This window comes from Urtica dioica, chromosome 8, assembly GCF_054948205.1.
Source record: "Urtica dioica subsp. dioica isolate 48M chromosome 8, U.dioica_male_clone48M_v1_H2, whole genome shotgun sequence".
NCBI classification, from domain to species: domain Eukaryota; kingdom Viridiplantae; phylum Streptophyta; class Magnoliopsida; order Rosales; family Urticaceae; genus Urtica; species Urtica dioica.
In genome coordinates this window covers 39,454,454-39,479,597 of record NC_142763.1, presented here as the reverse complement: position 1 = coordinate 39,479,597, position 25,144 = coordinate 39,454,454, and the positions used below count along the sequence as shown (strand labels likewise).

The 25,144-nt window shown below is 39.4% G+C and overlaps 2 protein-coding genes, 1 non-coding gene and 1 pseudogene across 6 annotated transcripts; all 4 read right to left on the bottom strand.

Annotated features, from left to right (window-relative positions):
* Positions 1-463: 463 nt before the first annotated feature.
* Positions 464-3,316, bottom strand: LOC149389753 (receptor like protein 27-like; annotated as a pseudogene). Its single transcript, XR_016300484.1, has 2 exons — positions 767-3,316; positions 464-684 (listed from the first exon to the last, which is right to left on the bottom strand). The product of XR_016300484.1 is annotated as a receptor like protein 27-like (transcript).
* Positions 3,317-12,784: 9,468 nt separating this feature from the next.
* LOC149389752 (glutathione S-transferase U25-like) lies at positions 12,785-15,767 on the bottom strand. Of its 2 annotated transcripts, XM_089624822.1 has the most exons (3): positions 15,636-15,767; positions 14,000-14,320; positions 12,785-13,309 (listed from the first exon to the last, which is right to left on the bottom strand). In XM_089624822.1, exons 2-3 carry the CDS (start codon positions 14,273-14,275, stop codon positions 12,965-12,967), a joined length of 621 nt encoding a protein of 206 aa, XP_089480948.1. In that variant the 5' UTR covers positions 14,276-14,320; positions 15,636-15,767; the 3' UTR covers positions 12,785-12,964. The 2 variants fall into 2 exon arrangements, with proteins under 2 accessions (XP_089480948.1, XP_089480947.1); XM_089624821.1 differs by lacking the exon at positions 15,636-15,767 and having other exon boundaries at positions 14,000-14,422.
* On the bottom strand, positions 15,633-15,852 carry LOC149389751 (small nucleolar RNA U3). The gene has a single exon (XR_016301103.1). It is a non-coding gene; the product is annotated as a small nucleolar RNA U3 (small nucleolar RNA).
* TBL13 (TRICHOME BIREFRINGENCE-LIKE 13) lies at positions 15,633-19,361 on the bottom strand. Of its 2 annotated transcripts, none has more exons than XM_089624820.1 (7): positions 18,960-19,361; positions 18,635-18,818; positions 18,399-18,539; positions 18,172-18,292; positions 17,929-18,063; positions 17,163-17,390; positions 15,633-15,834 (listed from the first exon to the last, which is right to left on the bottom strand). In XM_089624820.1, the coding sequence occupies exons 1-7, from the start codon at positions 19,333-19,335 to the stop codon at positions 15,799-15,801; spliced, it is 1,221 nt and encodes a 406-aa protein (XP_089480946.1). In that variant the 5' UTR covers positions 19,336-19,361; the 3' UTR covers positions 15,633-15,798. The 2 variants fall into 2 exon arrangements, with proteins under 2 accessions (XP_089480946.1, XP_089480945.1); XM_089624819.1 differs by lacking the exon at positions 15,633-15,834 and adding an exon at positions 16,855-17,034.
* Positions 19,362-25,144: the final 5,783 nt, after the last annotated feature.

The following is a 25,144-nucleotide window of genomic DNA, read 5'->3' as shown; positions in this document are numbered from 1 at the left end:
CCATACTCTCGTTGACGTTGACACTTAGGCTATGTTTGGTAGGATGGAATATAGGAAGGATGGAAACTATTTGAGGGATTATAGGAGAAGGTAAAAAAGAGAATCAGGGATGGATTCATGTTAGTGGGATCCACCAAAAAACAATCCTTCCACATTTGGATAGATTGTGCATAACAAAACAATTTTGACTATATCACAATAATATCCTCTTAGTGGACATTTGAAGATATTATAATAAAGAGGGTATTTATGTAATTTAATATAATAAAAATCATACATCCTCTTCTTTTTTCTAATTGTACCAAACAATGAATGGATATATTTTAATATTTCCACCTTTTATACCAATGAACTTTTTTAATACTTATAATCTACTACTTTCTTTTTCTTTCTATTCCATCCCATTAAATCCATCCCCTCATGTTTCCATTCTTCCTACCAAACGAGCCCTTAATACATAAAATTGATAGAAAATAATTACAGATTTATTCCTAAAACAAGATAACACTGAAAAAGAGAGAGAGAGAGAGAGAGAGAGAGAGAGAAACGAGATTGCAAATCCTCACATATCAGTCCTTGCACGAGTCTTCCAAATCTAATCATAATACAAGAAAATATAAACAAAGTAATAGATTGATCTTCAAATAAACGTCGAATTCACAACACCACTTCTCCGGCTCATACCTATGTAGAAATAAAACTAGAGTTATAAAAATTTGAATAAGCAGATATATAATACCAAAGATGAAAAAGACAGAAAGCCCACCTTAATTCCTCTCCTTTATAGTTTCCGATAGAGATTTGAGTGTCTTCGTTTAGCGATCCTTTTTTTGAAGCCAACGATCGAATCTTCTACTGAAAAATTCAATGTAGCCAACCGATACTCCGATTCCAATACCCACCCCGTATCCAATCGTTGCGAATAACTTCCACGTCAGCATTCGGTTTGCGCTTTGTCCTTCGTCGACGCCGTCAACTTCTTGATTGCCGTCCTCTTCATCGTTGCACGGCTCTGTCAAAGGAAATCCACAGAGCCCCAAGTTTCCCTTGAACGAATTTTTGCTGAACGTGTCGAATTGTGTTCCTCGAGGAATTTCTCCATTCAAATTGTTGTCAGACAGATTTAGGAACCCCAGCTGATTTAGATTTGAGGCCAATTGTTGCGGAATCTCTCCAACGAGCTCGTTGAAAGAGAGGTCTAACCACTCGAGATTACTCAAATCTCCCAACGAGGGTGGCAAGACACCGGTAAGTTTGTTGTGAGAGAAGATAAGGCCTTTCAGCGAATTGAGCTTCCCGATCGATTTCGGAATCCCACCTATGAATCCGTTTCTCGAGAAGTCAATAGTTGTGAACATGGTTTGGATTCTCACCAGCTCCATGTAGTTACCTTTCATTGAAATCATCACAGTATCTCGATAGTAGGATGTCCTATCATTTGGATATTCCATGTATTCCAACTTATTTGCAGATGCACCGATCATTGCCTTGAAATTCTCAAAATATTTTGCTGGCAAAGCACCTGTGAATTTGTTGTTGGAGAGATCCACGATTCTCAAATTCTGAAACGAAGATTTTATCCTGGGATTCTTTATCAAACCGTGAAACCTGTTAGACCTTAATACAAGAACTCGTAACTCTGGTAGAGACTCCAAGAACCGAGGAAAAGAGCAATTTAGTTTATTGTTTCCGACATCTAAGACTTCCAAACTCTTGGCATTGAGCAAAGATCGTGGCAACGGACCTTCCAATAGGTTTCCATTGAGATTCAGCGTTCTCAAAGAGCTTCCCTTTGAAAAGGCGCAAGGAACAATGCCATCAAACTTGTTCATTCGCAGATCTAAAACGGAGAGAGCGTTACTGAAATTTCCGAGGCACGGAAAAATGCTGCCGCTGAAGCTGTTGTTTGACAAATCGAGGACTTTGAGCACACTTTGGTTACAAACTAGAGATGAAATTCCTCCACTTAATTTATTGTTGGATGCAAAAAATGCAACCGTTGAAAGAGGCAGAATCGGAAGATGGCCAATAAGCTGGTTAGATCGGAGGTTGATATACAAGAGTGAACTATCATGGAAATGACCAATATGACCGGTGAAGTGATTAGAGCCTAGATCCAAGCACTTCAGATTTGGAAGGGAATATAACCAAGTGGGTATTGTCCCTTCGAAAGAGTTGTTTCTTAACATCAAGCATTCGATGTTCAACGGAAGAGATCCCAAGAGTTGATGACTTGAAGAGTCACACAAAAAAGCCTTTTCAATGGATGAGGATGAAGAGTTGCTACAAAGATAGGGTAGTTGACCTTGTTATTTGATAGTTCTAAAGTAATCAGCTTGGGTAGATTGAGGGAGACCCATGGAAATTGACCGCCCAAGTGATTATCAATAATATTTAACCAAGTAATATTACTGAAAGATGGAGGAGGAAAAGATAGGTTGATATTACTGACATTACTTACTGAAAGACTATTCAATTTTTTTGCAGATTGAATTACATATGTTATATCTATCGGTAATCCCGAATTGGAAATGTCCAAGCTTTTGAGTTGACTGGTCCAATTCTGTCGAGGGAATGAACCGGTGAGATGTGGGTTGTTATATAAATAAAGAGCTTCAAGGTTTGGCAGACGAAAAATATTTTCTGGAAATATCCCTTCGAGTTTAGTGGATCTAAGCCTCAGTTTTATAAGAGAAGTTGAGAGGTTCATGAAAGCATCGGGTAAGACGTAAAGCATGTTGACAGAACCTAAATTCAATTCTGTGAGATGAGTTAGGTTCGCAACAATTCTTTTCAAGCTAACTGTCTCAGCTCTCAACTGATCTTCACTATTAGAGGTGAGATCAAGTGTGAGCAAGTTGGACAAGTAAGCCAATTCTGGAGGAATGTGTCCACTGAAATTGGAGTAAGAAAGGTCAAGATGAAGCAAATTGGGAAACCTACCAAAGTTGGGTGAGATTGAAGAGCCTTTGAAATCATTTGCTGCGAGATAGAGAGATTGGAGATGAGTGAGAGAGAAAAGACTATTGTTGGAGTCGATGACGCCTTCGAGTCCGCTGTAGGAAAGGTCGAGATGAACGACGTGGCCGGTCTCGTCGTCGCATGTGACTCCGCTCCAATTGCAACAATCTTTGTTCATGTCCCATGAGGCTGTATAGTTTCTAGAATACGGGAAATTTGTAACAATGAAAGAGTTCTTGAATGTGAGCAAAGAAGAGCTTTCGTGAGGATGACAAAGTGGTTGTGAGGAATGTGTTGTAGGAGAAAGGAAGAAGAGAAAAAGAGGAAACACCCACAAAACCCAACCCATTATTGAAGAAGGAGAGGACTACGGATTAGTGTTGTAAAATGTTGGGCCACGTCGTTAAGTATGCACAAAGACTTCTATTTTCAACCATGCATTCGTCAAAATATTAAATGGTGTGAGTGTGACATCTATAATTTAATCTCCATGTTTGTCTAGATAGACTTATTTTGTTGAGTTGATCAACCATAGACGACTATAAAGACTTGACGAAAATATTATTCGTTGCCTAGTTATTGTAACTATCAGCAATTGTGTAAAAATGTTGTTTCTGGTGTCACGTCAGTTTCACAACTTGATTAATGAATAAAAGAATTTTTTTTTAACAAAATAGCAAATTTAAACATTTGGATTTAGCAAAATAGTCAACGTTTTGTAAATCTTAGATAAATAGTCACTGCATTTTATTTACAAAAAATTGGCTACCTAAGCCACCTAAATTATAAGAATTGTAAATTAGCCAACCTTTGGTAAATACTTTGTAAATAGCCAACTTGCATACGTGGCAGCCTATTAACTACATTTTTTATATGTTTGGTTGAGTTAAATAAGTCTTTTACTAATCTGTTAATAAGTTAACTTGGCTATTTACAAGAAATTAACCAAAGGTGGGCTATATCTCAATTCACTATAACCGTGTGGCTATATAACTTAATAACCCATTTACAAAAAATTGGCTACCTAAGCCACCTAAATTATAAGAATTGTAAATTAGCCAACCTTTTATTTATAAGATTTACGAAACGTTGGCTATTTTGCAAAAGCAAACGTTTAAATTGGCTATATACCTAATGAACCATAAAAGAATATGAAAAAAAAATACAAAAAATACAAAACATTAATAGTCCTACAACTACGTATAACATTAATAATGTAGAAATATGCCTTTTCCGAATTTATTTGATTAAGTTTAGTTGACAATGTCTATTACCAAAGAAGCAAAATGAATATCTGATATTGTTTTTTCTTTATATATATATATATATATATATATATATATATATATATATATATATTTGATATAATTTACCGTTGATTTTGAACACCATCTTCCGGCTCTCTATCGGCGAACCTGACACACACGTTTGCTTATTATGTTGATCACTCTGTGTTGGCATCTCATATTAACCTAAAACTACGCTAACCACCTAAACCATTTTAACCTAAAACTCTGATATTATAACCACTCAAGCAGTCTAAAAAAACTTAGAGCGTGTAGGACACTTAAACCTTTGCCAAAACAAAATTGAAGGGAGATATTATAATCTCGGCAACGGTTCATATAGTTATGATGAGCCCACTTCCACCACTGAATAATACCTTAAGTACATCGACCTTCGATCTAACCAGCTTCAAGACATCACACAATTTTCTGCCACATTTTCTTTCTTTTGTTTTTTGCACAAAGTTTATGAGTATGTTTTTCCTCTATTTTGCTCAGCCTTTGAGCATTTCCTCTGTTTTTGTTGCTCTCATTCGAATTTGTTTGTCGACCTAGATCTTTTTTTTTTTTTTGAGGAAAATATTAGAATTTTCACTACTGGAAAATAGCTAGTTCAGCACAATGAGAAGGATAGTCCTTCCAATTGCTGTGTGCTCCATATTTAAAACCAAAAACAGCAAAGTCAGAATGTGCAATAAACAAGTTCAGAGGGGTTAATTTGTAAATTTTTTAGGTAAAGAAAAAACTAAGTTAAATGCTATACTGGCTCCGTGCATAGCAAGAAGGTATCTCTAATCAAATTTATGCTCAATTATGCCGAATCAAGGAGAAGATTGCTCACAGCAAGTACTTCCCTTTGAGAAAGAGTACGAATGAATAAATGAAACCAGTAAATACTTAATGGTTTCAAAGAGTAAAAAGATCCCATTAATACGGTAAACAAAGATTTGTTTTTTTAATTAAAAAAAGAGATAAACGCACTAACTACAAAATAAGAAACTTTTAATGAATTCACAATTTGGCACTCAAAAGCTTCATTCAATCCTGTTCCGTAGGATTTTTTGTTACAAACGATTTAGAACATATTTGATATAAATATTGTTCAAGTTTTGTTTGTTAGTTAATAAACACAACTCAATCCGTTTATGTTTGTTAAATAATGGGGTTTTTATTTGTTTACAGAAAAAAAATGGTTAATCATTTGTTATACTTTGTATATTAAAAAAAAACCTTAGCTTGCGTTATAAATTATCGTATTTTTGTTTTCAAATAATCAGTTTTTGTTTGTGTGTTTAATGTATATTGTAAAGACTTTAGAGGAAAACGAAAAGTTGCTATTCTCTTCCATATTTAGATATTTTTAATGATAAACTGCAATTCACATCCAATGAAAAAAATGACTGATTAGAGGAAAACGAAAAGTTGCTATTCTCTTCCATATTTAGATATTTTTAATGATAAACTGCAATTCACATCCAATGAAAAAAATGACTGATTGTTGATTACAAGTTGACGAAAGATCTGCAGAGACTTAAGCACAAAGACTTTTTTTCAGCGTATTAGACGTTTCATTACATGATTGGCATCGACTTCATGGAAATTTGTATTCTCATGTCCGTTTCACAAGTTGATAGGAAAAAAAAAATGAAAAACATCGTTATTGTGTTAACTTGACTGGGTCAATAACCGCGAAGAAGTATTTTCTTATTTTTATTGACAATGAAATAAATTTGGCGCTATTACTTTATAACACAGTCTCACTGGTACATATAACACATATCGTCCTCTGATATTTCAATTTGGGCCAGCTTGAAGAAAATTACAATTCTTATTTAATATTGTCCTAGAACAGTTGGGCCAACTTGATTTATCAATAATTTATAAATAATCCATAAAAGCTAAATTTTGAATTGGAAAATATATAAAGCAATATGTCAAGATTTTTGTTTTCTGTGATTTGACTTTAACCTATATAACTTTATGCATTGATAATACGTGTATCTGTAAACATTATCGCTGAATGTTGAAGAAATTTGAAAAGCCAATTTATTAATTTTGAAGGACATTTTGATAATTCAATGGAATTTCATACAAATTGCGAAATTCTATTTTTCATCGTGATTTTTTTTCTTAAATTATGTTGAATTTCATATCAGTTAATACAAGTGTTTGCTCATCCAAGCTTAGTCGGTTTTGGTTTACTTGGATTAATGTCGAAGGTAAAGCGATGTTGGAAGGAAGTTTTGGGTATGTAGAGAAAGTGTTTAAGTATTTTGGGTGTTTGAATGCAACAAAAAAATTAGAAGAAGAAGACAAAGAGTCGACAGGGGTCGATATCTTTCTTGGCTCGTCGTCGGATGCAAGCAAGTTGTTGATTCGTCGAATTTCAATTGCAATATTTAATATTTATATATTAACACGTTGCGCGTATTTTGATTAATACTTGAAGATGAGGGAAGATTGGACCTTTGGCTCCGCACTAGAGATGTGGCAGCACTACCACCAAGATTACAAAGACAACTAGACGATAGAAGTTGCGAAAGGCCTCTATGTAAGTTGTAATGTTGCATTACTTTAATCATGTTAATTACGTATTAATTATTATCTGATAATATTTATTGTTTTTTTATCACATTTGTAAAGGAACAAATTCATAGTCAAACGGCGGATATTCAGTGGCAAGCGAAGGAAGAAGGCACAGATATGGACATCGGTGTCGAGATTGAGAAACTGGTATAGGTCCCTCGATCCCTAGGGGAGCTTTGCTCCTCGCTACAGCTCAAGACACGAGCTCTCATCAGGTTTGTCCTCTCGCACTCGGCACGATCCAATGGTTCGCGAGTTGCAGTCTACAGTGCAAGCCCAACATGCCATGATGGAGCAGATGCAGCGACAGATCTTCAAGCTCACACAAAGCATGAGACCGAGTCAACTGTCGCCCTTGAAACCGCAGCCTAAGACTACGCCGCCACCAGTTACAAGGGCTGATGACCAGATGCCAGATTCTGTAGAGTTCCAGCGAGAGCGTCCTAGCGGCAGCGGCGCAAGTGGAGGCAGCAGCGCATCCCGAGGCAGAGACGGAAGAGGATCAGCCACAATGAAAAAGTGGTTTAAAGCGCGAAAGAAATAGTTTTACATTTATTGTTAGCTAACAAAACGTTAGTTTAATGTTATTTTACAAAACATCTCGAATGTAAAATATTTACTACTACGTTGTATAAGAAATTTGATGCGACTAGTCGCATCCATGATCAACAGATGCGGACTATTAGATGCAACTTTTTCGAATCAAATGTTGCATCCATATTGATCATTGGATGCGACTTAAAGTGCTTTTTGTCCTAGTGGTTACAATGCTCAAATTCTATAAAAAAAAATTAACATTATTTTTCTTATGATAAAATAATACTTATTTTAGAACAAATTCAATCATCGAATATCTCAGCATCCTTATAAAAACAGTTGTCTTGATTAATTTGATTTTTTCATTTATTTATTTAATTGTTTATGATTGTTCATCTCTCCTATTTCGTGTCCTAGAAGCTCTAACTATCTCTCGCCGATAGTCTGGGTCATAGGCGTGACTTGTCGCCTTTCATTAGATGCCTCGTCTGTTGGAATCGATCTAGGGTTTAAGAAAAAGTTTAACGCTTCGATAAGCGGCGGAATTTTAAAAATTTTATTTTTCAAGTAAAACAGTTTTTACTAACCTAGACAAGAGCAAGCACATGTAAATAAAAACTAATATGAGCATAGAAGTTTACTAACCTTTTTAGACGCTTGAACGTTGAGAAGCTTTTGGAAAAACGTTGCAACGTTCGTCTCCCCTCCCGTACGTCTCTCTTCCTTCCACGGCAACTCAAGCAACCACGAAAGTTTCTATCACTAAATCACTCGAGAGAAAAGGAATTAGTGTGTGGGCACTTTTAAACACTACGACTTAAGAGCGAGTCTTGAAGTCGCAGAGCTAAACACTAGGTCAAGTGAGGACCTAGGTGCCAAAACAATAAAACGAAATTGACTAGAGAGAGATAGAGAGGAGTTCGGCCACAAGGTCCAGAGAGAGAGGCTCTCAATCTCTAACTTATGTGGAATGAATGAAATGAAGGGAATGAGGCCTCTATTTATAGGGGAGGTTTTACCTTCAATAAGGTAGTTTCCTCTATCATTGAATATCACATATTCATGAGCAAATATTGCTCTCCTTCCCTTAGAGTCACACGGCCTAATAGGCTTCTAGAAGCCCTTGGATTTGTTTCCTCTTTTGTTCCCTTCATGCCTTGGCCGAATTCCCTTAAGCATCCTCATGCAAATTTGTTTCCTCTTTTTCTTTTGGCAAGTATCTTGATACATTTATGCACAAAATATTTCTCTTTCTTTGGGTATGTTGGGCGCCCATATTGTCTCTAGAAGGAGCTTCTAGAAGCTTCTTCATTTGTTCATGACAACATGAAAAAGGCCCATTAAGAATTTTCAATAAAATTCTTATGAAATGAAATTAATCCACAAGGCCCAATGATCAAGTCATGGCCGAGTGTTATTGAGTCATCAAATTACCTTGTCAAAAAATTTATTGACATTCATTTCATTCTATGTCTCAAAAGACAAAAATACCCTTTTGACTATTTTCGTTCTTGTTTTGACTTAGCTTCCAGTTTAACTATTCCTACTCGATGTGATTCGTGACAGTGACCTCATGGATCCAAATGAACAAAGCTTGAGCTAAATACTTGGACTCAAAAGTTCACAAACCTTTTCCAAGTTTAGCTTAATGTCAACTGACTCCACTAAAGAGTTGACACTGAAAATCTCTCGGTTCAAATGAATTTATTTTCTACTCAAGAATTCAACCTAATTGTAATGAGTGGATCCACAGAATATTATCAGTGTTTACCCTTCATGAATATCATCAGCTATTCGGGATTTACAAAATTACCATTTTACCATTCTAGCTGTTATTTCCTCAACTCCTTTGTCACTTGTGAATAAGTTAGAAACAATGTATTGACGAGGAGCTAACAAGTCACATTGTTTCATCCAAAAGATTCAAGACTCAATTTGGACACTGGCCAGTTCATTTATTCACACTCCAAGGAACAAAGCATGAGGTGATATACATTGCATTTCAGCAATCTTGTACATGAATTCCATATCTATGAGAACTTCACAAAGTTACTCATGACATTCTCACAACTTAGTACTTCACTAATAGGCCTTGTTCGGAATCACATAGTGAGTCCGAACTCTGACTTTCTCAAATGAGAATACGTAAGCTGTGAAATGGCATGTCTCATTTCAGGATTAAAGTAAGCACGATGCAATTCATACGTAGTGACTTCGAGACATAAGAGGTTAATTGGTTTGTTCTTATCTTGTCTCTAGAAGTGCACTGGTCAATTCAGTACCTTCGGAAGATACCTAGAAGAACTATAGAGTCTCCAACTCTTAATGCCTCATAACCAGACATCATAGATTCTTCTAACAATCATACTGAGGTCAATAGTCTTTTGACCCTTAGATTGTGAATATATCGTTTTAAGCAAACTACGAAGAGTTTGTTCATGCAAATCTACATTTGTTTCTTCGTAAGTTGGTTAGTTTATTTATGGACTAAAGACTAATGTTTTATCATAAAGCTTCAAACAGACAAGGAGGAATGAATGAACGTTTCAACTTTTTATTAATAAATAAGCAGTTACAAGCAAGAGTCTTCATAAGACTATATGACATCAAATGTACATAAATACACACTACAACTCTTCTTGTGGGCACCATTAACAACATCGTCCACTATGTTCGCCTGGGGATTCCCAAGGGTCGGAGCCATTGGCACATCCCTTCAAGAACTTAACCTTTGTCGGAGGTCCCCTCCTCGAGAGCCCTTATGCGCGTTGAGGTGTTCTCTCAAATCCACAATCGTCGTTCGATGTTTATTATCATTCCTCAAATGCGTCCAGATTTAAACATTCCGACTATCAGCATTATCATCTCCCCGAGCCGCCTCATTGAGTGCAGAAGGCTGCGAGTGTCCCTCTCTCGAGGTGGCGCACCTTCAAGAATTTCCAGAATTTTGACAATACGATCAAGCCGCTTGGGCTCGAATGTCATTTTGTGTGTCTCCACCATTCCTCTAAAGCTCGTTTTGCGAATGGGACTCTTCATATATGGTTTACTCGATGTAGTTGAGCTCGTCGTCGGCATTTTTGGCACCTTGCGCATGGGCTGGATTATCCCTATCAAAGCCATAACCCTGTAGAATGGTAGGAGAACTATGTTTACCCCAGGTTGAGCAAGAAGCTCGGCGATCCTACGGTCGTTCTTCTCCACGAGCTCCACGTGGTTTCCTTAAGAACCTAGCTCGCTAGGCTGCTCCTCGTTCTCACGAGGCCATAGGTCACCTCCCTGGTAGGATAGGTGGCGGATATCATACCTAGACCTAGTCGCTCACGGGGCTTGGTCACGTCTCAAGTTAGTCGCTCGGATGTTTGGGTTGTTTTCTGCCAAAGACGCAGCAGGCACTTGAGTCATTATTCGAGAGTGTACGGGAGTGAAAGAAGAAGAAGTGGTAGAGGGAACGTGGTCGCCAAGTCAGGAAGTACCATCTTTCTAGCGCCAAAATGTTGTCGCTCATTTTTTGACAACGATTTATAGACACAAGCGGTCCGATCCGAGGCCAAACCAAGTGGTCGCATTCGAGTCAAGATGCCATGAACTCGTATCCCGAGTTCGTTCCATGATGACATGTTCTTCGCGTTCTTCAATCTACCCGATGCTCATTATTAATGGGACAGAAGTGGAAAATAGAGGGTGGAGTTCAAGTGCACAGTCGAAGTTGTCGATTCCAACAAAGAACGCTGTCTCTCCTCTCAAAAAGCTCTCGAAGGATGCAAAGTAAAATAAAAACTAGAATGAATGATAGATTGTGTTTGTAGGTTACAAAAGTTGTTTTTATTAGGTGAAAGGTGTATTTTCAGAGTCAATCTGGGCTTTAGATGAGATCTAATGCCCAGATTTACTCAAGATTCGGAGAAAATCTCTTTAAATCCATCGTCAGCGCGGCACGCCAAAGTCCACCGTGCCGCACCCAAAATCCATTGCGTCGCGATCTTGGCAGTCTCCCAGTGCACAAAACCACTGGAGTTTCACCGCGGCGCTGCTATTTCTCTGTGCCACACTGAGTCTTCTTTTTGCGATTCCCAGCTTTGACTTTCTCGGTTTTTGCTTGTTTTGACTACTGGGAGCTCCAAAATAGGTCCAGAGTTGTCCTAGTTCCTGATTATACACCCAAAGTATGAAATTCACCTGAAACACTCATAATAACCATCAAATTCACTCAAGAACGTGCTAGCTTCAAGCTAAATGAGGGTTTATTCATACGTAAGAAACGCATTTATCACTAATTAAGGACAAGAGTTCGAGGCGAGTACATAGTAGAGCTTGGGCTAACTCTACATGCTAAAAGCTCAATGCCACTGAAACAGTGGTGGCATGCCTTCTCAACAGATGTGTTTCTACTTAACATACTCTACTAACTTCCGTTCTCAAGTTCAAAACTCAATATGAACTTGTCTACAACAAGCCATTGAATATCAACATACTGAAGGCCTATTGTTGTGCTTGTTATCCTTATCACAGATCAGATGTGCATTTATTGGCTATAATGGTAGACACAAAGGTTATAAATGCTTACACAAATCTGGGCATGTCTATGTGGCTAGTAGTGTAGTGTTTGATAAGAAATGTTATCCATACGCTCTTGGCTTTCCAGACTGCAAAAACAAATTGGAAACAAACACAAACAAACCAACCTACATTCACACAATCCTAGTACCCTATCTCTCTCACATGTCTGAAACACTCACAGCCACAGATACACCAACATCAAACTCCACAGTACCTACAAATGACCTATCTGAACTTGATAATCAAACTCTCACTCTTGAATCAGATACTCAAACTCTCACTCACAACTTAGCACACCGACCACACAATGACCTTGATGAAACCAATAGCAACAACAAAAGAGAAATCATTCTCTATCACCCACTCACATTGCCTCCCATGTTTAGAGCTTCAGAACACTCCACTCACAATAACCACTAGAGCCAAATCTGCCATTTTCAAACCCAAAGATCTAGCAGCACTACTTGCATCTCAGTCACATGCCGACGATGTTGAGTTTGAGTGAATTAGGAGAAATTTTATTAGGCTCAGTTAGTTGTAGGAATATTATATGCATTTGAGTGAAATAAAAGAAATGGTTTGTTGGTATGTAGGAGATATTTAGGCTCATTTGTTGTAGTGGAAATTTAATATGGTGGTATGTAGTGGTTTTTTTCCCTTTATATATACACGGTGGTCTTGCTTGTTTATGGCGGTCTATAAGTTTGTAGATTTTTTTTTCCAATTCTAAAACAATTATATTATTTGTGGTGATTTTTCGTAGATGAAGGAGGGAGTTCATCAACTCCAAATGAAAACCCATTGACTCCGGAGGATATTGCTATCTCACTAATTCAAATGCTCAATCTAGCCTGAGCTCGTAGAAGCATTAATTACTGAACTTCATATAAGTTTGGAATGACCTGAACATACATCTCCCAAAAAGAAACTATAACATTGGTTTAGAAGGCTATTTCAGTATAAGAGCTCAAGTACAACAATAATTTTGATTTCTTCACAGGATAAGCAAACAAGTTGGACCTAGGATATACAACTTATTGGATACCTAATTTGGTCCTAAGGCGGAGAGAGATTTCCATGACCTCGTTGTTGTCGGGGAGGGAATGGGCAACGGCTTTCCTGCGGAGGCACCGGTTGGCCCACGGGCCGAGTTTAGGGCACTCGGTGTCGATGACGAAGTAGCCAAAGGCCTCGTAGGCGAGGAACCAATTGTAGAAACCGATGAGAGCCACGTCGACATAGCCAAACACGTCACCGCCGAAGAAAGGCTTGTCTCCGAGCTCCGTCTCCAACACCTTCAACACACCCAAAAACTCCTCCTTGCCCGCTTCGCGCTTTTCTTCTTCCCTTGTCCACATCTTCCCCATGCTGTCGTAAATCTACGTCATATATATAATCACTTCGATCCTTAAAACAACTCTACAGAATATGAAAATGAAGACACTAATTCGCAGTACACGCACTGTATTAGCACCAAGTGAACAAAAATACGTTGAAGGACAATGAATCAGTTCCACGTGAATGGATCGCACTTTCACTCTTTTGTATTTACATGGACACATATAAGCTATATCATACATCCTCTTTCAATTCCAGCAAATATATTTTTATACTAGCTTATATTAGTCTCTCCTATCATTGAAAAAAAAAATACAAAAAATTAGAAAAATAACCAATTTAAACGTTTGATATTGCTAAATAATCAAAGTTTGGTAAATATTAAGTAAATATGATGATGACGTGGCTTAATATGACAGTGAACATTGACTTAATATTTGCGTTTGTAAATATATAAAATTGGCTATTTACCTAATATTTACTAAACCTTGACTATTTAACAATTCTCAACGTTTAAATTGGTTATTTTTGTTAAATTACCCAAAAAAAAAATATTGATTACTTCTCAGCGCAACAAAACTAGAGAATTAGGCCCGTCCATTGTTGGGTTACACAAAAAATCTCATTTAAATTGATGACAGTGAGACTCACATAGTCATAACAGTAAATTCAATTTAGTCAATTGATATATATATATATATATATATATATATATATATATATATATACACCTTTTTGTCGATGTAGTCGGCCCAAAACCTAGCGTGGGCCCTGTGGTAGGGGTCGGAGGGGAGGAGCGGGGCGACGTGAGGCCAGATGTCGTCGATGTATTGGACGATGTTGAGGGACTCGCAAACAGGCCTTCCGTTGTGGATGAGCACAGGTATGGTCTTGTGGACCGGGTTCATCTCGACCAATAGCGGGCTCTTGTTCTCCAGATCCTCTTCTCGGCACTCGTACTTCACGCCCTTCTCTTCTAGGGCGATCCGGGCCCGCGCTGCGAACATGCTCACCCGCAAATCCAGCAGGATCACCTCATCTTCTTCTCCTTCCTTTCTCGCCATTAATTCCAAATTAATTAGTGAGAGAGAGAGAGAGAGAGAGTTTATGATATAGCTCACACACATTCAATGATTGATAAACACACAAAGACTTTATTAAGACAATCTTATCTAACTGCTCAAGCTTTTTTTACCTTCACTATCAAAACAATCAATGATAAATTATTGGACCAAGCCAACTTATTAGAGAACATAGGAAAATATCCGATGTTTGACAAGTGTCATTGCTGTACATACAAAACACTCTTAGATGTGTTTTTCACTTTACCTTTCAGCTTTTAACTTACATAAAATTTCTCATTTGCTCATTAAAAAAATATTATTAATTCTTCTGTTTATGTTTTTTTTTTTTTCTAATTACTCATATTTAATACAAAATCAAACCCCAGCCCAATACTTTCTTGACTTTTGGAAATGGCAAAGAAAAATCATGTAAATTTAAACTAGACAAATACCGGCCATATTCAGCGTCATGAATAATCGCAAAAGGCAAAACCAATAAAGATCAGGTTGGAATCGGAATTTTTTTTTTTTTTTTATCAATCTGAAATTTAATTTGAAAATGTAGAGTTTCAAAAAGAAAACTAAAATCGTAATATAAATATAGAAATGGTAACTAGAAATAGAATTAGATGGGAAATGGGAAGATAAAAAATGTTACAGTATAAATATATCAAGGAAATTTTACCAATTCAGAAGGGAAAAAAACATAAAAAAAAAAAAAAGATGTTATAGGATAGTTATAATAAGTAAAAGGATCAAAATGTAGCTAAAAAATTTTGAAATGAAAAGAAAACAAGATGAAAAAATAAATAATCGTGATATAAGTTATAACTAAGCAATGAAATTAGAAATTTAATTTGAGATGGAACAGAAAAAAGAAGTTGGGGAAGTATAAAAAATAAAGATTTTAGTATTTTTTTTTTTTTTTAACTGTGTCAAATACCAAGGAAATTTTACCAAGTCAGAAAAAAAAAAAAAAAAAAAAAAAAAAAAAAAAAAAGACTCCACGCTGTAAAAGAAAAAAAAAATATAAAAAATATATATATAAAAAAAAAGATGTTATAGGATAGTTATAATAAGTAACAGGATCAAAATTTAGCTAAAAAATTAATTTGAAATAAAAAGAAAACAAGATGAAAAAAATAAAAAATAAAAAATAAAAAATAAAAAATCGTGATATATAACTTATAGCTAAGAAATGGAATTTTAATTTGAGATGGAAAAGAAAAAAGAAGTTGGGAAACTATAAATAATAAATATTTTAGTATTTTTTTTAATTAAAAGGAAAAAAAAGAATTGGAACCTGTCAGACAACCGTACGACCACCCCAACCGAGCAACCTGGGCTTGGCTGAGAACGATCCTCCACAGCACATGACCACCATGGTGATCGTGAAGCCGTTAATCACGCTCTGATCGGACGGTGATGGATCATCCACCAGGATTGGGTTTCTGTCTCCTTAGAAATCAAGGATTCAGAGGTACGAGCCTATAGAACAGATCCTGTTCAAGTAAGGTCGTGTCCATTAGCGTTCACATAGACACTTATAAACAATCTGATACCTCACTACTTCGTCGATGTGGGACTATGCATATATATAATACGAATTAAATAAGTTAAGATTATACATCCCATATTTGGGGCTTAGCGGTGGCTCTAAGAGTACGAATATTGTATCACATACATCATAATAACAAATTTAATAATATCATTTTCATGCATGTGATAGTTTTCTTTTTTCTTTTCTTTTTCATTAATGTGATTATAACCAATTCTTCCCTTTTTTTTCATTAGCTGTTTATGAAATACCGAAGTAGTTTCATAAGTTGTGAAGGGAATGTATGAAGGAATGAAAGCATAAAGGAGAGAGGATGGCAAAATCAACAGAATGATAGCTTATACGTGTTATTCTGATCGCCAATGAAGTTTGATACCATTACTTAAAAGAAGCAAGCGCCAATATTTGCTATCCAATAAATAATTGCAGTGGAGTAGTCTCTCTTATTCATATACAGCTATTTACTTGTGTTTTAAACAATCTTCTTCCAAAAACCTTGTGTATAGACTAGCATAGTTCTAAGAATTTAGGCTGAATATTATGCAATCTTTATTTTATATATTGATTGCTGCTTCATGTGAAGCGTTTTGAATCTGGGTTTTTCTTTTCTTTTTTTTGTTTTGGGATTTTTATTTTTTTTAATTTTAACGGGTTTCTAAATAAATTAAAAATTAAAAAGATATCTTGCACTAAAAAAATCAAGAGGAAGAAGATGAATCTAATGCATTATATATAGTGTCCGTGTTAAACCCTAATATTATTATTTTAGAAAATAGGGAAGAAAAAAAAAATTACAACCATGGTGTCTAGGTTAAACCCGACAAGATCCACGAGTTCCTGGCATTATCGACCGGGAAACTACCCCAGTGGCCCCAATTGTTGCGTCCATGGGAATCAAACCGGGGTCTTATAGAGTCTCAAGAATTGCTCTTAGCACTAGACCAAACCCCTTGGGGTCATCAAGAAAATATGATTACTGTGCTACATTGCCAAAATAAACTTTTTCATCTCTTTAATTTATAACTTAAACACCTTTCTAAGAGGCCCAAATGAATATAACGGTAACAAATCTATCGGGAAAAGGGACGCACCAAAGAGAAGAAGGGTTTGTCTTGTATTTGGTTTTTGTGACCGTCCCTCGTCTCTACCAAGGAAACACCTTGGAGTTCAATTTAACCCGCAACGGAACTAAGCCCCATAAAATAGGAATAACATGATAAAATAAGAGGTTTTTATCAGTTCCTAATGCTCAATGTTATTTAGATGATTTACCAACAAGTCATTCCAAGTATCGGTGATCCCAGGCAAGCACCAATGCATACAGTCGTCGTGTTTTTTCCCTCCGGCTGTGGATGGATGTGCATCGGCTCTGTACTCGCTCATGCTCGTTACGTCCAAAACACGAAAGTGAGAACCTTCAAGAGCTTTGAATAGGTGCTGATTCACGACGCGGGTCTCCACATTGGTCCCGTTATTCTCGACCGAAAAGAGTTCTTCGACCTTGACAAAAATAGATTAATAAACAAAAAAGTCAGGCTCGGTGAAGCATTGGGTTCATCTTGGATTCTATACTTAGGAAGCTGGTTAAGAAGACACAAGCTAAGAAATATATATACTCTCAATACAATTAACAATAATTATATTGATAACAATTCTGATATGACTTGGGTAGCTCCAAACGCAAATTACAAATATTATAGATAAGCTCTTTCACCATTCGAGAGGTAATCCAATCTCTCTGTATACACAATTTCAGGACTAAAGAAATTAAATAAGTCAGCTTCTCAAACCCTAATAACTTGTTTATACTAAAATACAATTCAATAAATAAATTACTAATTACCCTTCAGGGTCTAACAGATTTACGATTCGAGAGGTGAATCAATCTCTACAGGATAAATTATTACTAAAATACTATAAACTTTTGACAAATCTTCTCTTGAAACTCTAATGACCCTCCAATGACCTTTTTACACTTAAAAGATTATTGAATAGTAGAACTACTAATTTTTCTGTGGAGGTGTTAGCCAAATCTCACCTGCTCATGCGACAACGGGTTCGTTCGTGAACACGTACCACCTTGATACCAATCGCCTCCTTCGAAATGTCTCGGTGATTGTGTCCGAAAGAATTTGATTGCGTTTGGCCTCGATCTCTTCTCAACATGCTCTACCTATCACGGACTAACAAAACTCATCAGACATCGTAAGAGATGTTGACGATCGCGCTAAATACAAACGAATTCTTGATCTCCGAAAAAAAAAAAAAAAAAAAGACCAACCATGTGCTTTAAAACCATATCGAGGCCCGCATCGGGGGTCACCGGTGGAATAACGGGTTGACCCTTTTCGAAGAAGAGCATCGGTGATGTTACAGGGTCGAATTTCGAAGGAGCCCACCACCTACGATACAAAGAGACACAAAAAATCTGAACCAATAAATAATATACATAGCCAAAAAAATTCAAGTGATTTCTCAAAAACTTGATGAGAAAAACCAATGTTATACCAGTGCCCTGTGTTGAAGATCAGTACGTCGTGAAAGCTCAGAGCATCTGACCAAGTGATGTCAGGTACATCGACATCGACTCTGTAACCTTCTTTGATTCCGAGAGATTCCAAAACCCCGCCGCTAGGATTTGCCGACCACCTGAACCAAATGTGATATCAATGAATGGATATGAAACTTAGCTCGCTTTCTTTTCCATAATTCACGTGACAACGCTGTTGGAGAAGATAGCTTACCTGGCATAGCGAGCCAAAAGGTTCGTCCGGTGATATGCGACAGTGAGATTATGGCGGAGAAAGGTGAAGCCTCGATCGGCACCGACTGGCCTCCATTTCTTCACTTCCCCGGAGCTTGAAGAAGCTCTCAAAGAGCAGTACAGAGAAACGAACATGTTCCGATTCAGCGAATCTCCAATAAACCCTGCACTGTACAGTTAAGACATCACTTCATAATACATATACCTGAAGACTCTCTAACTAGGATCTATGGATTTAACCAAAACCTAGCTATGTCAAATTCTGAGTTCTGATCTCAAATTGAGAAAGCGAGAAAGTGAAGTACCAATGCTAGTGTTCGCGTAAGTGCGGAGAAACCTCTGCGGATCGAACCGCGAGATCTCGCAGAGTCTGGGCTTCCATCGCCATTGGAGGAGATCGAGGCCGTTCGACTTGTTCCCCGCAACGCAATTCCAACCCTTGAAAATCTCCTTGCAAGTGTGGTCATACCTCGCCGGAGAGCCGCCGCGGATCCAAGCGCCGTCGGAGAGATCGCACCGGAGGGTCGAACTGGCGTCTCGGTCGCCGGTGGTCCGAGGAGAAAGCGAGAAGAATGAGGTGTTTCGGATGAGAGAGAGGATAAGGAAGACGGATACGAAGCAGACGAGAGAGAGGAACGGGAAGAGAGGGAGTCTCTTCGGGTTTCTCTCTCTAGACGCCATGAAAGCTCCAGAGCTCGGCGCACGTTAGCAAGAGTGATATATAGAATGAATGTCGGAATACATAATTAATATACTTCGATGTCGTTTTCTCTGATATGATGTCGTATATAATTCTCTCAAGCCATATCAAATAAATTGCTATCTAACCCCAAGTCTCAACTTCCTTTTAAAAATAGCCAATGAATCACATGTGGCAATGGAGATTTTTTTTTAAGGAAAAATTCTCATTAATTTGAATTGGCTTCGACGCTCAACATTTGTCTGATTGCTATGTGAGGTGGGGGCGATATTCGTTAGTGAATATTTAGAAAGATTGTATGCTCGGCAGAGCAAACAGAGTGTGGAAGGTCATCGGCAGTGTTTCAGAACGCTAGAATCGAGTATTCTTGAGAGAGAATTGTGTGTGTACCTGTTCTCTCTAAGGAGAGGTATTTATAGTGCTTGGGAGGCTGAGGAGAGCCTCTTGATTTTTTGGCATGGAGCGTGCGGCATAAATTGGTGGGCGCGGCTCGCAGAGGTCAGCGCACGCCGTGTGTGCCTGATGTTTTAGGCCGCGTGGGCCGTGAAAGGCAAAGAGTTCTCCTCTACAACCCTTTATGTGTTGCCGCCTACACCGTATTCTCGGATGTCACACACTTCATTTCGAAAGTTGTGGATCATAGTGACCACGTCGAGATCGGTGGTCGGAGTGACTCCCTGCTCGAGAGGAGTCACTTGTCACCTTTCATTTAACCCTTGGTCCGTGCGGCGATTTTCGTTAGTAAGAACTTCATGAGGAGTGTTAGGTCAAGAACTTAGTCATTTTCTTAGGTCTTCGTCACGCTAGTCGCTTTGGGAGGTGAGTTGATCCCTGAGATTTGGGTTTGCAACGCGAATGCGCGAGCTTCGTCTAGGACGTCTTACTCATTGCGTCCCTTGGCTTTTCACAACGTCTTCCCTTTGACCAAGTCGGTCATGGGCCGGACGTTGGGAGTTTCCTTCTTTGGAAACGGAAGGCGCGTTCCTCGTCTTAGACGAAAGGTTCGAAGGATCGGCCTCATTTACGGCAGAGAGTCCCATGCCCTTTGTGAGAGAAGTCTCGATATCCTCGGAATCCTCGAGGCCTTCGTAATCGTGATTGTTAATGCAATTTCTCGGATAACATTTGCTGGACACGTGTCGAGTGCGAGCTTGCGACGTGTCTCGATCTTGTGTTGTCGGAGTCATGTTTCCTCGATTCTTAAAAAGGATCGCGACAACTTGCTGTCCTCCTGAGAGTCCTTCGGATTAGAGAATATCTTCTTGTTGCCTTCTTAGTTGTTTTTGTTGGATTCTTCGTCTTCTATTCGCTGTCTTTGTTGGGTAATCAGATCTTCAATGCTTCTCTTTTTCTTTTTCGTTGAGTCGGATCATCGGTCTTTTCTTATGAGTTGAGAGAATTCTAGGTTGAGAGAATTCTAGGTTGAGAGAATTCTGAGTTAAGAGAGGATTTTGAGTCGAGAGAATATATGACTTGAGTTTTGAATGAGTTCTGAGTTGAGCTATTTATAGAGTATTAACCTTGACGCTGGTCGCTGGTCGCTTGTCGCTTGTCGCTCATCGCTCGTCGCTTGTCGCTTGTCCCTTGTCGCTTATCGCTTGGCGCTTGTCCCTTGTCGCTTGGCGCTTGTTGCTTGTTGCTTGGCGCTTGCGCTTGGTTTAGTCATGCGTATTTTTAGCCCGTTTGACTAAATTATCCTTTTATATTGTAACGTCGTTTTAGCAATTGAGACGTCATTTTTACCATAAGAAAAATGACGGTATAACATTAACCCCCCAGTTTCACGTGCGACTTGTCGTGCGGGAAACTTTGTAGTCTTGTCGGCACTCTTTCTTTTTGTTTTGTTTTATTTTTTTCTCTTTTTTTTCTTTTCTTTATTTCTTCCTTTATTCTTTTTTTCTTTCTTTTTTTATTTTTTGAGAGATCTTGACGTCGCGAGCTCTCTATTTTTTGTGAGAGGTCTCGACGTCGCGAGCTCTCTATTTTTTTGTGAGAGGTCTCAACGCCGCGAGCTCTCTTTTTTTTGTGAGAGGTCTAGATATCACGAGCTCTCTATTTTTTTTGTGAGAGGTCTCGACGCCGTGAGCTCTCTATTTTTTTTTTGTGAGAGGTCTTGACGCCGCGAACTCTCTATATTTTTTTTTAGAGGTCTCGACTCCACGAGCTCTCCATATTTTTTGTGAGAGGTCTCGACTCCGCGAGCTCTCGTATTCTTTGTTGTGAGAGGTCTCGATGCCGCGAGCTCTCTATTTTTTTGTGAGCGGTCTCGACTCCGCGAGCTCTTTTTTTTTCTTTTGAGAGGCCTCGACTCCGCGAGCTCTCCATATTTTTTGTGAAAGGTCTCGACTTTGCGAGCTCTCTTATTCTTTGCTGTGAGAGGACTCGACGCTGCGAGCTCTTTATTTATTTAGAGAGGTCTCGACTCCGCGAGCTCTCTTATTCTTTTTTTTTTGTGAGAGGTCTCGACTCCGCGAGCTCTCTGTTTATTTATTATTTTTTTGAGAGGTCTCGACTCCACGAGCTCTCTATTTGTTTTTGTGAGAGGTCTGTCCCCTGTTTTGGCAGTGGACGGACGTCCGAGACCGTGACCGTCGCGGCCCGGTTCTTCTTTCTTCGTAAGTCGTTGTTGAATTATTCATCTTCTCTCCGATGGCTTCCTCTATCGTTAGCTTTTCGATTGTCGAGGTATTCGTCGACGGAGATATCCTGGGTGACGTGAGTGATGAGTTCTGACATGGTTGTTAGTCGTTGCCTCACTAATGATATCAGAAAGTTGCCGGTTTTGAGCCCATCGATGAAGGCAAAAATAGCATCGCTGTCATCGTACTCATCCACATTGTTTGACTCTTCGATGAATCTGTTCAGGTAACGCTGAAGGGTTTCGTGGTGTCCTTGCTTAATTGTTAGATACGACTTTTCTTTCCTTCGGACGCGTGACGCATCGAAACGCGTGAGAAATTTTTCTTGAAGGTCCTCGAAAGATTGAATTGATCTCCGTTTTAGCCTTTGGAACCATTCGAATACGGTTCCGGTGAGTGTGAGGCAAAATGATTGGCACATTGTCGAGGGTGTTTGCCCTGCCATCTTCATTATTCGGTATTGGTGGATATGATAGAGAGGGTCGGTGCTCCCATCGTAGAGTGCCATGATTGGCGGGCGGAAATTTCCTACGGCATCTTCGGCAAGGACGTTCGGAGCGAATGGCGAGGCTACTCCTTCGATCATGCTTCTCACGATCGGAGTCCTGGTTTGTGCCGCTTGTATTTCTCGTATTTCCTCCCTTAACACATTGAACATGTTGGTTACTTCATCATTTCTCCCCTGAGGGACGGCGGACGGAAATCGGGTAGTGCCCCATCTTTCGTTCGACGCTTGGTTGATTAGAGTGACATGTGGCACAAGTGGTGTTGTGGTTGGTGGAAGGGCGGCTTCTTGCGGCTCAGGGGCGGCTTGGCGCCTTAGCATCTCCCACCGGGCGTTGAGATGGCCTCTTAGGTCCATATTGGGTTCGAGGCGTCCTGGCAACCCGGTACGTCTACGTGGCGAAAAATGTATTGCGTCCCTGCTGTCTCCCACTTCCTCTTCTTGTCCCAGTCGCTCGAAGGCAGACCGCCGCGATGGTTCAGTCCTTGCTCCTGCCGTAGAGCGTGCGGTTTAAGGGAGTTGTTGTCTTGGTGCCTCATTTTGGTTTGCTCCCGAGCGCTGAGGCTATTCTGCCCACTCTGCTTGGTGATGATGATCGATGTCTCGGATGCTTGGGTCGGGTGCTTCGTCTTGTCCACCTTCGTTGGCAGGTTCATCGTTAAGTGTTTGTTCTGTCTCATGCCTTTGACCCCTCAAGCGGGCATTCCGCGGGCGTCTCTCTATTGCTTGGGAGTGTAATATCATGGCCATCTCTTCTCGCTCCCTTGCGAACTCGCTTGCCAGCAGGAAAACATTATTCTCGAGGCGCTCCATGCGATCGTCTCGTTCAATAAAGACGGAGTTAGGTGCGGCGGGATTCGCCAGGCCGGTGGGATTCGGGTGCAATGATGACACAGTGCTTGCTGCTGGGACGACGCTTGGTGGCGATGTTTCTTGGACTTGGCTATGTCTAGCTTGAGTCCGAGCTCGCGTATGAAGCGCTACGCTTTATGCCCGTTGAGGGGTGTTGCTTCCAGAAGCGGTGGCACGGTTGGTCATCTTGCGGAGATTACTTGCGTCGCCTCTTGAGTTAGGATTCTCAGGTGGATGTAAGCTGCTTTCCTTTGGATGAGAAAAGAATTGCTGGTGTGAATGTCGTGATTGTTCTCGAGATCCCTTCCTTCTAGCGCCAAAATGTTAATGCGATTTCTCGGATAACATTTGCGGGACACGTGTCGGGGTGCGAGCTTGCGACGTGTCTCGATCTTGTGTTGTCGGAGTCACGTTTCCTCGGTTCTTAAAAAGGATCGTGACGACTTGTTGTCCTCCTGAGAGTCCTTCGGATTAGAGAATATCTTCTCATTGCCTTCTTGGTTGTTTTTGTTGGATTCTTCATCGTCTATTCGCTGTCTTTGTTGGGTAATCAGATCTTCAATGCTTCTATTTTTCTTTTTCGTTGAGTCGGATCATCGGTCTTTTCTTATGAGTTGAGCGAATTCTAGGTTGAGAGAATTCTGAGTTGAGAGAGGATTTTGAGTCGAGAGAATATATGACTTGAGTTTTGAATGAGTTCTGAGTTGAGCTATTTATAGAGTATTAATCTTGACGCTTTTTGCATGTCTCTTGGCGCTTGTCGCTTGTCGCTCGTCGCTCGTCGCTTGTCGCTCGTCGCTCGTCGCTCGTCGCTTGTCGCTTGTCCCTTGGCGCTTGGCGCTTGTCGCTTGGCGCTTGGTTTAGTCATGCGTATTTTTAGCCCGTTTGACTAAATTGTCCTTTTATATTGTAACTTCGTTTTAGCAATTGAGACGTCGTTTTTACCATAAGAAAAATGACGGTATAACAGTGATCGCTGTAACGACCTTCCTAATTAAGGTTTTCGGGTTCCCCGTTGGGGATTACCGTGTCATGCATAGATTGTTTTGCAGCCAGTTGGCTATGGAACCTTGCGTTTGACGCCTTTAGTCGGCAAATGCTCCAACATGCGCTTGACTACTTGGAGACGGAGATGGTGAGCGGGTCGAGCTTTCTTCGGAGAGCGACTCCTCGTCACCATGCGCCCGGGAGCGCAATAAATATTTTGAACCTCCAACGACGTTTTCGAGGATTCAAACTCCCTCAGAACGCGCGGGTTGTTGATTGCTCATCTATTCTCAAGTTTGAGAAAATTGAGTTTTCAAAGGAAAAGAAGAAGATGGTTGGAAGAGATTTTGGGTTGTTTGAGTCAGAAAGTCACCTCCTTCTAGCGCAAAAATGTTGTCGCAGAAAATGAACAACTATTTAATGCTTCGCGCGGTTTGACCCAAGGCCGGACCAAGTGGCCACACCCGAGCCAACTGGAGAAACTCGAAAGTCACGAGTTGTCACCCCTCTAGTTCGAAGGCGTTCTTCGCTCGTCACAAAATTATGAGAATAAGAATAAGGGAGATCAAACATAGGCAGTGCCCCTAGCGCGTGTTCCGATGCTCAACATTTGTCTGATTGTTATGTGAGGAGGAAAAGGGGGATCGATATTCATTAGTGAATTTTTAGAAAGATCGTATGCTCGACAAAGCAAACGGAGTGCAGAAGGTCCTCGACAGTATTTCAGAACTCTAGAATCGAGTCATCTTGATAGAGAATTGTGTATGTACTTGCCCTCTCTGAGGAGGGGTATATATATTGCTCGGG

Excerpts from the sequence above, each read along its gene's own strand:
- LOC149389752 (XM_089624821.1), bottom strand. The coding sequence starts at position 14,395 with ATGTGTGTGAGCTATATCATAAACTCTCTCTCTCTCTCTCTCTCACTA. Across the intron at positions 13,310-13,999 it reads CCGACTACATCGACAAAAAG|ATTTACGACAGCATGGGGAA; the intron begins GTGTATATATAT and ends TATATGACGTAG.
- TBL13 (XM_089624819.1), bottom strand. The coding sequence starts at position 19,335 with ATGGCGTCTAGAGAGAGAAACCCGAAGAGACTCCCTCTCTTCCCGTTC. Across the intron at positions 18,293-18,398 it reads ATCTTCAACACAGGGCACTG|GTGGTGGGCTCCTTCGAAAT; the intron begins GTATAACATTGG and ends TTTGTATCGTAG. Across the intron at positions 18,064-18,171 it reads ATATGGTTTTAAAGCACATG|GTAGAGCATGTTGAGAAGAG; the intron begins GTTGGTCTTTTT and ends AGTCCGTGATAG.